We start from the raw sequence: 15157 nt of genomic DNA, 5'->3' as shown, positions 1-15157 counted from the left end.
CTAGTCTCTCTCCGGTGTGATGACATATACAATAAAAGAATGGAGTTCGAATCCTGATGGTTGAGTCCTGCTTCTTCCTGATGTTGTTTACTTACTAATAGTAATATCAAAAGCTGCCAGAACAGTACCCGTGTCAGAGTACTCCACCCATCTGTCCGTGTCACTTCTATGTAAAGAAGGAAAACGATATGCACATCCCAGTTTCAGAATACGGTGCTGGCCCCAAAAAATTACTGAATGAAGAAGAAAGTGGAATGTCCGCACACGATATAGTTCTGCTCCCAGACTTCTACGCCCATATATGGAGATTTCCGTATCCGAGTGTCGTGATGTCAGAACAGGCCAGCTACCTATATGGAGCCTGGGCAGAGGCTTTTTGTGGCGGTTCTGGACAACTGTGGGTCAGATGACTCGACACCGGCCACTGCACTTCCCTGTGGGGGTGTGGAACGTGTGTGTTGAATTTGAAGTCGTTTATTTGCACTTTGTTGACTACCCACTTAAAGCCTACACTTATACGTGGACATTCTGTTCAGCTATAGCTGCACCAGGGGAAGGGCCTAGGAGGGGCATCGCCTTCATTGCATTTTCCAAGAAATAAAATAAACACATCCGTTGATGGTCAAGTCAAGTTTATTTAATGACAAATTCATGGTTATTAGTTCCAGATATATGAACTTCAAATAACGGGAGTAAAAAACAAAAACAGCTAAAGTTTTCTAAAGCATATAATGCCAACCTCCAGTCGTGTAGTGGTGGATAGGTGAGCGCACGCCTTTTCACAGTGCTGCTATGACACAGACCCTCTGGCTCTGAGGACAAGAGGGGTCGACAAACAGCCCCAGGGACCACCGACCCCATCCCGCTCGGGTAAAGAAAACAACACTCCGCCTCTTAGAGCAAACAACCGTGAAAATAATATTTTTCTTTTCTCGAGCATCTCAGAGCTCTTAATGTAGGTCGTGATCGGGTGAGGTGTCAAGTGGCGGGTGTCATAGTTTTCCATAGCAGAGATGACAAGACAATACTGGCCACAGGAGAGGGAAGGAGAGACAGAGAGAGCATGCAACATGTCCTGGTTTGCTAGGCAGTGAGGACGCCGCAGGTTCTGGGGGGTGGAGGGTGGCGTAACACATAAATGACAATTCTGAAAGTTTCATCCCTGGACACAGATCATAGCTTGTGTGAACGGTGCTCACAAAAAGACGTGTTCGCTCCTAGAAATAAAACGGACCAGATGAACCCCTTTGACAACAGTTTTCCTTCATGGATTCAACATGAAGTCAGTCGTGTTTCTCTTTCACACACACACACACACACACACACACACACACACACACACACACACACACACACACACACACACACACGCACACACACACACACACATGCGCAGTCCTGTGAGTGACGGGACTGTGTGCTTGGGCCAGCGACATGCCGAGGCAGCAACACAAACATTAGTCGCAAGTTCGCAACACGACAATGCTGCTACACATACAGAGACTCCGTAACGATAATGTACTGTATGTCACAGTGGCGCTAAGACAATCTACTGACATCCTGATGTGAATGAAGCACGGAGGCAGTCCCACTGCATGGGTGCTTATTCTCAGTGGCTGTGGAGGGTGAAGTACTGGCAGGGGCACTAGCAGGGCAGGGGCACTAGCAGGGGCATTCGCTCGCACGGGCAAACACGCATACAGTACGTACCTCTCTATGCACAGTGATAGTACTGGTTTCCCTTAAACACAGTGGTCTGTGATACAAACATCTTGTATAAATACAATATACATACATACAACTACCGAATAGTTACAGTATTAAGCCGTAGTTGTACTCTGTTGCGTGCAGGTGTCGCACAACGAAAATTGGCATATTTACGAGCTCTCGCCCCAATGTGTTGCTGTTGTGAGCTTGTAAATCTGCCATTTTCAGTATATTCTGCCTTTTCTCGTAGATTAGCTATTTTCTGTGCGTGACACCCACGTACAAAAAAAGTATAAATCAGCTTTTACATTAGGCTTGTGAAATATTTCAGGCCAACACCCGAATTGTGAATTAGGTCTCACCTTGCAACAATGTGTGGGTTTTATTTATTTAGCTATTTTTACCTCTCAACCCAAGAATGATTTGACTTTTCTCAGTCATAGCTTCTACAATCTGCTTTGAATACTTTGTCGTGAGTAGCCTGAAACGCGGTCATAAAACTAAAACATTAGCCCTGTTTAACTGAAACTGTGGTTATGAGTTAAATCCTACAGTACATTCAAGAATGGAAACAGTGGCAGAATTCTTCTAATAGATGGAGCATTTCTGTTTGTACTGATTAAGGACACTGCAGCAGAAACGCTACCACAGCTCAGATAAATGGGGGAAAAATATATATTTACATATATTATGAATTAGCTAAATTTACACCAAAAAACTAAAACAACTCTTGTATAGTGCTAATATTGTTGTAATAAACCTAGGTAGAATAGTTTCACTGCAATCAAAATAGACTGACAGAGAGGATACATCAAGCCACTGCTAGGAAACAATATTATACACTCTTGTGGGTATAACGCTAGCAGTGGAAAATGACACTTTTTAGACAATGTTTCAACTCTTTCTTTGCAACCACCTGGAGTCATTTAAACCGGCAGGTTGGTGGTCAAAAATGAATGGGAGGTTTGACTCTCCAAAGAATGCAAGCTATCAATTAAAGTCAGAATGGCTGCTAGACTCCACTAGACACACCAGGGGGTTTGCTGTGACATCAAATCAAAGCACAAGGACAGCAGGAAGAAAAAAAGGAATCCTCTACATTCTGCACCCCGAAGGGAAACAGGACAAACGGGAAGTGATGCTACGTGCCCACACAGGAAATGGCTCTGAAACAAAGTACTGTTACTGTAGTTCTGGTCACAGATGTGAAAAGACCCCAGTGTGACAAGAAGAGTGATCTTCATACATGATAAAGGCGGGTTTGGAACCAATATGTTTACAATCCGGAGGAACCCCCCCTCCTCCGTAATGCTGACAAATCTCTGCATTTTCTACCTTCCATAACCCACAGATATAAATATAGCACCCTAGCAAGACCAGAAAAAGTAAGTTAGACCAGAAAAAGTAATGTTAAAAAAAGAAATCAGCTATTCAACCAACCACTTTCTGCTTTTGCTTTTCATTCACTCACTTTTCTTTTCGTCCATCCGAGTCCACAAACTGTAGATGCGAGGGGTGGAAAGAGAACGCAAACGTGACTATGCCATAATCAGATGTTACGCCCTCCCCCCTCCCCCCACCCACGCGTTTTCTATCTCTTCTCCTGCTATGAAATGCACGTCTATGAGACGACGACACAGCCTCCCCCTCTCCAAGTGTTTGACCGGCGTGGGGAGGAGTGGGGGAGGGGGGGTAGTGCTTTTAACAAGTCCCCCCAAAAAACGTCCTTCCATCGATTAGGTCCAAAGCTTGTTATCTCGCTGTGGAGAGACCGAACCGTTGATAAAAATCTTCTTTGTTTTAAACGAGTGCGAGCGAGCGGGGCAGACATCCCGTCCCCTCTCTTCTCTCTCTCTCGTCTCTCACTGCGTGACGTTTGGGGTGTCGAAGTCGGGCCGGCGCGTCTGGATGATTTTGGGACGCGGCGGGCGGGGCGAGTTCTCCTGGTCGCTGTCGTCCGGGCCCGAGCTGTCGCCGGCATGCTCGTCATCACACACGTGCACGACCACGCTGGGCGTGGTGGGTGTGGCCGTGTGCAGCTCGTACTTCTCGCCTGGGGGGGGGGGGGAGCACAGACAAGACACGGAATCACACACATGATGCCGTTTTTAAGGAAATGTAATTAAAACACAGACGGTTCTTAAACTTGTCCGCCGAACACGGTTTGGTGCGGCTTCTTTGGGAATTGGAAGGTTCACGGCCGGTTCAAGCCCTGGCTCTCCCCTTTGAGTTTGTGTGGAAGTGTTGTTGTCCTTGAGCAAGGCACTGAAGCCCCAATGGCTCCTAACTATAATTTGGTAGTCAACGGGTGTCAGATCCGGCTGACCATGCCTGATCTACCAGGCTAGTAGAACGTCAGAAATGTGATATGTGGATAAGCCACATGAAGTCTGAGATCCACAATTTGGACATGTTTAGCGGAAAGGTAAAGTAATTGATACATTTTGGTTAAAACAAAACTTTTTTTTAATTATTATTATTATTATAATTAAAAGGCTAAAGCACTATTTTCTGATGATAGTAATCATTGTTATTCAGTAACAGGGATCTCCCCATCTCTCCAACTCTTTGATAAACAGAAAATGCATTTCCAGGTGGGTTGCAAGAGTTATCTATCCTGATTGGATAAACTGGATTGGTATTCCTGACCTGAAAATGCATTTTTCTGTTTAAGCTCTCTATGGAGACTCTATACTCAATGAGTACTATCAGAATAGAGCTACTTATTTTAACCAAAGAAAATCACTTACCCTACCTTTAACCTAACTAGTAACATTACAGGTGCAGCATCAAAATGTCCATTGTGTGTGTGTGTGTGTGTGTGTGTGTGTGTGTGTGTGTGTGCGTGCACGCGCAAATGTGTGTGGCGTTACCTGGTCCCAGCTTAGAGATGGCACACAGCAGGTCATAGTTGATGACGGGCATGGCGTCCGCGGACTGAGACCAGCCCACCGGGGGGGAGGCGGGGGGCGAGATCAGGAACTGTTTGTCGGGCTTGGGAGGCTCCAGATGGGGACTGCCTATGTGGACGGACTGACCGGAACAACGGCAGCAACGTTTCAGCAGTAGTACTAGTATCATCATCATCATCATCATCACCAGTAGTGGAAAAATACCCAATTGTTTTACTTAACCCATTTTGACCTGAGATCAGATTCTAAAAATGTCTTCTACATCCCGACAGTTTTCTGAAAAAGCTATGTTAATATGTCAGTCGTTCTTCGATTTTTCAAAAATAGCAGATCTACAAGCTCGTAGCGCGCCACTTGGTGGCGCGCTATGAGCTTGTAGATCTTCTATTTTTCAATAGCTAAAGCATAACATAATGCTAACACCAAAAGGGGTTCCCGCCCAAAATGGGTTAACCCATTTAGATCTGAGGACAATTCTACAAATGCATTTTCATGTCAAGGACCCCCAAAAATGTATGTAATTGGACGCCGACCCCCATCTGATAATAGAAGCAAAGATTTGAGTTAAAGAAAAGTTTGCTCTGAAAAAATATATATTCAAAAGATTTGCGTCACATTTTCACAATTCCTGAAAAATAGCAGATCTACAAGCGACGCATTGTGAGCTTGTAGATGGGTTATTTTCAAATGGTCGAAATGTACATAGGGCTGGGGTGTTTAATGTATGTTTTGTAATGATAATCAAAGTAACCAGTTTTCAAATAAATGTAGTAATGTAATGTAAAAGTACAATATTTGCCTCTGAGATGTAGTGGAGTAGAAGTAAAAGTATTGGAAATTGGAATTACTCAAGTAAAATACAAATACCTCCAAATTCTAAGTACAGTTAAATTATGTACTTAGTCACCTTCCACCACTGGTAGTGGTATTAGTATTATCAAAATTAGTACAAAGTAGTTTGAATTCGTTTTAATTAGAACAGAACTATTGTGTTGCAGCTGTTGTATGTGTGGACAATTTGTCCACCAGAGGGTGCTAAAGGCCAGGGTTCGCACACATTTCTTTTACCAAACATTTAACCCAATTTCCAGACATATAACAATCATTCAGCACAATAATGTGTCTCTTACTCTCATGTGCAATGCTCAAAGACAGGCAGTGTAGCAACAATACAGCATAGCATATAGAATGGTATAATTCCAATCCAAATCCGGTGCCAAAATGTTTGCTACACCACCTATCCCAGGGCATAGGATCACACGCTGCAGCACGTTGTGAGCTTGTAGATCTGTTATTTTTGTCACATCTGGTACACATTGGGCTGCAATCACGCAGCCCGTTACATATTTCAAGAAATGTTATTGGATACAAATATTTAGATTATTTTTATATAACTAAATCAATAGCCAAAAACAATGCATATCCAAATCATTTTTTCAGGCCTCTTAAAATTCCAAACCTTTTCTGGACTGGATTGTTGAAATATTTCCAGGAATTAGATTTTTTTTGGGGAAAATGTCCGGCTATAATGACCACTTGAAAAGTGGTTAATAATATTGGTGTCAGTACTATTGGTAGTAGTCACCATATGGTGGAAAATGAATGGTACAAATCTGGGGCGTGATCGAGTGTGCACTTTTGTTCAATTCTGACTTCTGTCCTGCACCTGGACCTTTAGAGCGGATGTGTGTGCTTCTTTCGCTAGTATTAGTACCAGGAGTATATAAGGAGTATATAAGGAGTATATAATAAGAGTATGTAGACATTCTATAGTGTTTACTTATAGTTTAATTAGTTTCATTGTACAGATATTTTACTGTTAAACGGATGTTAGGTTCTTTTAGCTTACTTATGATCCTTTATGACTATTTCTATGCATTTGCTGTGTTACCATGTGTTGTTCTTGCTTACTGTAAAGGCCTATTCATACTCCGTTTTAGGTGATAAGGTGACCACCGCTACAACTCACCGCTCACCAAAACACATCTCTCTGTTTTCAGTCGCTCTGGATTAACCCATTTTGGGCGGGAACCCCTTTTGGTGTTTTAAGCATATGTACTTTAGCTATTGAAAAATAGCAGATCTACAAGCTCATACGAGCTTGTAGATCTGCTATTTTTGAAAAATCGTGAAAATGTTGTGCGTGTTGAGCGTGTTGAGCGTTTTTAAGTAAATCTTTGCTTCTGGGAGGAGGTCCGTGGAACAACATATTTTCAGATGGGGGTCCGTGGCCAAATGCAGATACTTCTGGGGGTCCTTGACATGAAAAAGGTTGAGCAACACTGACATAGAAACATAGGTTTTTCAGAAAACTGATTTAGACGTCATTTTTATTAGAATCGATGGGTTAAATCGCTCCGGATTAAGAGCATCTGCTGAATGCCTAGATTGTAATTGAGTCAACACTATTAGTGTGAAAGTTGTACCTGCGCGAAGTAGAGTCTCATCTCCTTGCCGTTGAAGTCGCTCTTGTGCAGCCTCAGTCTGGCCTCGGCCGCCGCCAGGGCATCGCTGAAACTGATTCGCACGCGACGGAACGACTTGAAGTACTGGAACTGCACCTCCGGGTCGAAGGAGCGGAACAGAGACTCGAAACTCCCCTGAACAGACAGAGAGAGAGAATGAGAGAGAGTGGGGGGGGTGGAGGGGAGAGGGAAGAGAGCAAGGGAGAGAGAAAGAAAAGGGGAAAGAGGGAGAGATGAATTAATGAGATACATAAAAACAATAGGACACCAATAGTGGCACTATGTAACTTTTTTTAATGAATCCATTTTTATTTTGTCCAATCTGTATGGTAGAGTATGTTTTTAGTTTTTACACTTGCAACTGGGTGCAATCGTAGTGGAGATAAATATTCTGTGACTAGCTATAAGCAATATAATGACCTTTTTTTTGTGGGTATTCAGGGGCCACAATCTGCATTAAAATATTTTCCTAGAAGCTTTTCCTAGAAGTTTTGGTCGAAAAAATCCTGCAGAAGTGACTAACCAATCAGGAAGTAGACAGGCAAATCGACCAATGACAAAGGTTCTAGGAAAATCTTTGAATGCAGACTGTTGCCCCTAGATGTGTCACAGAGACTACATTTTGTTTGGGAGCGTTTTAGCTGGCTGTCTGAATACCAAAAAAAGAAAAAAGAAGGTCATGTCTCACCTAGACACAGGATCTGACACACATTTCGACCCGATGGTCAAGATTCAATTTATCCCCTGAGCAAGCAGGCCGGCTCTATTAGCTCAATGGTAAAACACTCAACACTTGTGCAGGAAACCAGGTTCAAATCAGGGTAGAAGAGGAAAGTTACGTAGTGCAGCTTTAACTGATGCTGGAGATATGTCACATTCCGAGCGTAGTTCTTGCCAGTGATTCTTGCCAGTGATTCTCGAGCGAACCCCTTTTGGTATTTTAAGCATTATGTTATGCTTTATCTATTGAAAAATAGCAGATCTACACGCTCATAGTGCGGCTCTGAGTGCCGTGCTACGAGCTTGTAGATCTGCTGTTTTTGAAAAATCTTGAAAATGTGGCACAAATCTTTGAATATATATTCTTTCAGAGCGAACGTTTTTAACTCAAATCTTTGCTTCTGGGGGGTCCCTGACACAACATATTTTAAGATGGGGGTCCGCGGCCAAGTACAGATAATTCTTCATTCCTTGACATGAAAAAGGTTGAGCACCACTGACAGTTTTTCAGAAAACTGTTAGGATTTAGAAGCAATTCTTTATAAATCGGCTTCAGGTTCAAAAAAGAAATCAACAGAATAGTCTCCATTAAAATACTAACACAGCTTGCACTATACTATATCATATGCATTGCTTATATAACATTATATAGGTATCAGTTTAACTGTAAAGTGGACCACTTGGCCCCATTTCATGTTTCTGTGTCATATCTCCGTCTATAAATACCAAGCTCTGCTCTGAATAATACTATGAGCGCCGCATAAGCTACGAATAAAATCAAATCGAAGAAGAAAAAAAACATCGCCTCCATTAACACAGACTATATCTGTCCCTCTTTTCTTGTCAAGGGAGTCTGCAGCCTGTGTGTGTGTGTGTGTGTGTGTGTGTGTGTGTGTGTGTGTGTGTGTGCGCGTGCTACTTGTATTACTATACTAGCGGGGACCAAATGTCCCCACAAGTACAGTATGAGTTGAGAAACAGACCGGATCATTTTTTTTTTTTTTTATGTTTTTATTTTGTGGCTTTCGCCTTTATTTTATTTATTTCATGGAGGGACAGACAGTAGGCTGACAGGAAATGGGGAGAGAGATGGGGGGAAGACATGCAGTAAAGGCCGTCGGGATCGGGAGTCGAACCCGCGGCACACTGCCAGACTGGATTACCAGCCAAGGTGCCTGGACCACTGAGCCATGGCCCAGGCCAGACCGGATCATCTTGCACCGAAAATAGAAGATCTACAAGCTCACAGCGCATCCTGCGCTGTGATGCACATCCTGCGCTGCGACGCGCTGTGAGCTTGAAGATCGGTTATTTTCGGCTTTGCGGTTATGGTTTAAAACAGTGGTTTTCAAGTTCCAACCAGTGGTCCTTGAGGGGGTTAAAGGTGGTCCCCAGCTAAATGGAGAGTTGGTGACCAAATGGACCCCCATTAGCCGAAACAAAATGGACCCGTTTCATTTTACGCTCTCAAGAGTTGTCATTGTTAAACAACTGCATTACTTAATTTACAAGAAGTCTACATAATTGGAGAATGGAATTGTGGACAAAACCCTATCCAACGATAAGAAAATGTGTCAGTTTTGGGCCAGCAAGTCTAAATGTCATCAAATGGTGGTCCGTGGCTCAAATGCTGAAAAGAATAATGGGCCTTGATATGAAAAAGGTTGAAAACCACGGGTTTAAAATATGAATACTGTTACACTAAGGGGGAAATGTGTCTATATGTTGTTCAGTTTAGTGCGTATCTTTGTTATTTTTCTCTTGGTATTACAGTATTCTTTGTTAACGAGTGTACATCACTTTGGTTCAACACTGTTGTTGTGCTCTATAAATGGGTTGGATAAAAATATCATCCATAAAATCATCATCCCAAAATATTGATGTCCTCGCAAGTATCATAACGCCAATGTCTGTGTGCGTGCGTGGCACGTGTGTGTGCGTATGCTGCTTGCGTCAAAGCCGATGAGATCGGTGCCCAACTGGAGATGACAAACTATTATTGGAACAAGCTAATTAAGAGTGACAAATCAAGCAGAGAAGCGACCTTGTGTGTACGTGTTTTGGCTGAGAGCACGCATGCACACAAAAACGCTTCCAAACACTAACACTTCTAAACGGCAGGCTATTTAAACACACGCACATCCACGGTTTTAAAATAGCGCACACACACACACACACACACACACACACACACACACACACACACACACACACACACACACACACACACACACACACACACACACACACACACACACACACACACACACACACACACACACACACACACACACACACACACACACACACACACACACACACACACACACACACACACACACACACACACACACACACACACACACACACACACACACACACACACACACACCTGCTATGACGTGCCCGGAGAGAGACAGAAGGCATGCTTGGGGTTCATGTGGTTCAAAATGAAACAGAGTCTAGCCTCGTTTCTAACGCTTTTAGATGATCGCCATGGCAACACGTGATTGGTCTCGCTCTCGTGTAACGCACGGGCTGGTGCGCTTAAGGACGCGCACATGACAGAAGAGACGCTCACAGATACCTCATGTCGCGTTCACACGGGCAGTCTACCATTCGTTGTCAATAGAAGCCAGAAGACGTGAAGCTACGAAGCAAATCCGCCGCTTGTAGCTGCTTGTAGCTGCTGCAGAAGCTACAACAGCTACAAATATACACTGTGTAGCTTTGCGTGTGAACACAGCATAATTTAGACCTGAGGCCGCATGCGGTGTCGCCTTATAGCTTTTAACCATTATTTTAAACTTCACCTGTTGAAAAATAGAAGATCTACAAGCTTGTGGCGCAGCACTCGGTGCCGTGCTATGAGCTTGTAGATCTGCTATTTTTTTGTGAATAGCATATCGTGAAAATGTGTGCAAATCTTTGAATATATATTCTTTCACAGTGAACGTTTTTAACACAAATATTTGCTTCTGGGGGGGACCCTGGAACTACATTTTGAGATGGGAGTCCGCGGCCAAATACAGATAATTCTGGGGGTCCTTGACATGAAAAAGGTTGAGCACCACTGACATAGAAACACTTGACACATTTTGGGGCGGGAACCCCTTTTGGTGTTTTAAACATTATGTTGTAATTTAGCTATTGAAAAATAGCAGATCTACAAGCTCATACGAGCTTGTAGGTCTGCTATTTTTGAAAAATCGTGAAAATATTTATTTAAAAAAACTGGAGGAGAAAACGGTCATGATTTAGACGACACTTGTAGAATCAGTTCTCAGGTCTAAATGGGTTGACTAAAGCCATCACTGGAATGTATACATAGGCCTTCTGTATCGATATCAATATTTATCTTTTGTATCGTACTGTATGCATCCCCCTGACACACACTGGACGTCCAATCAAACACACCTCATCATACTAACGAGCTGTAGGCTTTTTTGCACAATAAAGAAATCAATTATAATTAGGGATGTCCCGATCACGCTATTTTGCTCCCGATCCGATTTCGATCATTTGATTTTGAGCATCTGCCGATACCGATTTTTCCCGATTCAATATTTATATTTTATAGAACACGTTTATGCCATATCACAATAGTACAATATCCAAAATCACAGACAATATCACGATATAATGACATTTTGGAGATACTAGGGATGTCCCGATAACGTTTTTTGGCTACCGATCCGATTCCGATCATTTGAAAATGACGTGATCGGCCCCGCTTTCCGATCACCCGATGCAATCCCGAAGTATTTTTTGGTTGCAGTTCCAAACAAAACTTTGGGGATTTGAAACCAATTATTTATATGTTGTTACAAATGGAACCAGACGGACCCACATGATTTCTCCACAACAACTGAGCCATTCTTCAAGCAGCCAAAGCTCTCACAATCCATTTCATTGTTCATCTGATCCTGATCTCTCTCTCTGCCAGTTTGTTTGAACATGTACAATTGTGGTTGTCGGTCGGGTCAAAAACGTTACTTTTCAGGAAATGGAAAAATAATAATAACCTGTGTTTTCAATGTAGCAGCTTAGTCAGTCACAAGCTCTTGTTAATACTTTTCATCGGTTCCATCATGTATAAAACACACTTAACCACCTTAACCCATTTCGACCGGAGGACGATTCTACAAATGTCTTCTAAATCATGTTTCTATGTATGTCAGTAGTTCTCAAACATTTTCATGTCAAGGATCCCCAAGATTATATGTAATTGGCCGCCGACCCCCATCTGAAAATATGTTGTTCCATCTGGGGGGTCCCCCCCAGAAGCAAAGATTTGAGTTAAAAACTTTGGCTCTGAAAGAATTTATATTCAAAGATTTTTGCCAAATTTTCACGATTTCTCTAAAATAGCAGACCTACAAGCTCATAGCGCGGCACCGAGTGCCGCGCTATGAGCTTGTAGATCTGCTATTTTTCAATAGCTAAAGTAATAATGCTTAAAACATCAAAAGGGGTTCCCGTTCAGAATGGGGCGACTGTGGCTAAGGAGGTAGAGCAGGTCATCCAATGATCCATGGGTCGGCGGTTCGAATCCCAGCTCCTCCTGTCTACATGTCGAAGTGTCCTTGGGCAAGACACTGAACCCCAAATTGCTCCCGATGTGCTGGTTGGTACCTTGCATGGCTTCCACCGCAATCGGTGTGTGAATGGGTGAATGTAATGCACAATCTATGTAAAGCGCCTTGGATAAAAGGCGCTATTATATAAATGCACCATTTACCATTTAACCTTAAAAACTATCTCCCATCTCTACGTCCCTCCCCGTTTCCATTGTAAAGGTCTACCAACACACACACGCCATGGGGAAAGGTCAAAGGAAACCCTGCTAGTGGCTGGTTTCAAGGAAGAAACGTCAGCGACGGTTCTTATATAAAACACCAATGTCACACGCAATGACGACACACAATGTCAGCAACGTCCTTATATAAAACACCTTCCTGGGTTCTCCACCTCCATTCACACAATGTGACACCACTGGCCCATGATGTCACATTACATCATTCATCATATTTACTGTATAGACATCGTTTTCCTATACCGGTGTGTGTGTGTGTGTGTGTGTGTGTGTGTGTGTGTGAGTGAGTGAGTGGTGTGTGTGTGAGTGAGTGCTAGAGACCATAGAAGGATGAAGGACAGCTGGAATCAAACCAGGGAAGTTATACTGGGGCGGCAGTGGCTCCGGGGTAGAGTGGCCGGTAGAGCCGGCCGGATGGCAACCACGAGGTTCCCAGTTCACTCCCACAGAGTTATGCTTAAGCAATGAACACACACACACACACACACACACACACACACACACACACACACACACACACACACACACACACACACACACACACACACACACACACACACACACACACACACACACACACACACACACACACACACACACACACACACACACACACACACACACACACACACACACACACACACACAGAGATATGGCTGCAGTCATGCACGTGTAGGCATGAGTGCCAGTGTCATTAGCATGCAAGCCAATCATAGCGCAGGGTCTGAACGAGCTGTGGTATAAATCAGCGTTGGGATCCGGAATCCGGAGGAACGGGATCCAACATTGAGGAACTGGAATCGGTTCCATCACATTTTGGAACTGTTTCCAGAACCGATTTCATCACAGTCAGAGCTGGCTCTGTGGACTTCACTTCTGCTATGCAATTAGAATACCAGGGGTTCTCAAACTTCTCATTTCAAGGACCACCTGGCAGAACTATAAGGGTCCCTTTAGAACGCCATCAAGCAACCCAGAGATACTGTACTTCATAATATGTATGATTGGATTTGTTTCTAAAATATTATAATGAAGGCCAAAATGTAACATATATTTAAAAAAACACACCCGTGTGAACTGAGTGGTGCAAGGTCTTATATAGCCTGATCAGCTGTGGTCTGACGTAATGTCATTGACCATAGTAACCATGCTCATTCTTTTGGGCCCCACGTACAGGTACACACAAACACGGATACAAACAAAGCTGGTTGTTGGAGTGGTTTGCACCACTCAAAAAAAAAATACATAAAAAAAAATCATTAAAGGGAACCGTTCAGGAATGGGACCGTTAAGAGGTAATCGTTAAGGAACAGGAATCGTTAAAATCCTAAAGGATCCCAATCCTGGGTATAATTTAGGTAGTATGTTATGCAGACAGATGCCAGGTCATTATTGATCTGGCATCCTATAGTGTTTATTGCGACTGTAGTTCACAGATTACTATGAAAACCTGCAAAACCCGTCTGTCAGTCGGTCGGTCACACCTCCATATATGGTTGTCAGTTCATCACGCCTCGTGAGATTAATAGTTTAACTCGTGCTTCTCAACTGTGCCGTATTAAGAAGCTCCGTTGTTTCAGGCCTGAAAACGTCAATTAAAAGAGGGGAAAAAATATATGGGCATTCACAGACGATGCCCTAATACAATCCCTGTTATGCCCATATATGGAGATCCCTGATGTTATCAATGTTAAGCCCATATATGGGAAAGTCAATATATGGCCATATTGTGATAGTCTCATGTTAACCAGTGTGGTTGCCGCAACGCGAGTCACACTTGCAAATGAACAGAGATGGTACAACACATGGATCTCCATATATGGAGATGGCTATCATTCATCACCTGGATATATATATGAAGATCACGACACTGACCTCATCAAACCCTGGATAGCCATACATGGTTTGACATACTAGATATGCATATATGGAGCCGGCCAGTAACTCTACCTCACTGACACCAGATTGTTCGTATGTTCTCTCTCTCTCTCTTACCCGTGCATCGGGGCGGTCAAACACTTCCTGGTTGGTGACCGAGGCGACCAGGCAGAAGCGGTTGCACTTGGTGGTCTTGATGTGCATGGTGGCGACGGCGGGCAACAACCAGGGCAGGCAGAGCCTCTTCCACCGGAGGGCGCAAGAGGTCAAAGGGCGGCAGGGGGCGGAGACGGAGCTCAGCGGCGACGGCGGCGAGGAAGGGGAGGAGGGATGTCGGGGGGCTCGGGGGGGCTTTGCCTTCCCCAGGGTGACGGGTTGACCCGGAAGTACTAGCCGCTCCCAAACAGGAAATAGGTTTTATTAAACCCCACGACCAGGCGTTTGCTTCCAGGACGAAGTCACTTCCCCGCTTTCTGTTTTTACTGGAGTCTTCTTGGCGTCCGGGTTTCTCGCAACGCTTTTCCTGCAGTTTCTCTTTTATTTTATCTCCGTTTTGTCAGTCTTTCTCTCGCGTGTCATGCAAACCAAACGCCAACAAGCTGGGTCTAAGCGAGCAAGTCTGAGCTCAACTTGAAAGCGAAACCAGTTTACCCGAGAGG

The 15157-nt window shown here is 43.7% G+C and overlaps 1 protein-coding gene across 2 annotated transcripts in view; it reads right to left on the bottom strand.

The window, feature by feature from the left end:
* Positions 1–615: 615 nt before the first annotated feature.
* Positions 616–15157, bottom strand: part of rcan1b (regulator of calcineurin 1b) — a 35021-nt gene continuing 20479 nt past the window's right edge. The window contains exons 1-4 of one of the 2 annotated variants that reach the window (XM_079494973.1): positions 14616–14992; positions 7046–7219; positions 4581–4740; positions 616–3760 (exon numbers count right to left, since the gene is read on the bottom strand). In XM_079494973.1, coding sequence (XP_079351099.1) covers positions 3570–3760; positions 4581–4740; positions 7046–7219; positions 14616–14702 — 612 coding nt within the window. In that variant the 5' untranslated portion in view covers positions 14703–14992 and the 3' untranslated portion in view covers positions 616–3569. Of the gene's footprint in view, positions 3761–4580; positions 4741–7045; positions 7220–14615; positions 14993–15157 lie in introns of those variants that run through there. The other variant, XM_079494972.1, reaches the window with a different exon arrangement.

This window comes from Electrona antarctica, assembly GCF_951216825.1.
Source record: "Electrona antarctica genome assembly, chromosome: 24".
Classification (NCBI taxonomy): Eukaryota; Metazoa; Chordata; class Actinopteri; order Myctophiformes; family Myctophidae; genus Electrona; species Electrona antarctica.
This window is presented reverse-complemented; position numbering and strand designations above follow the sequence as displayed.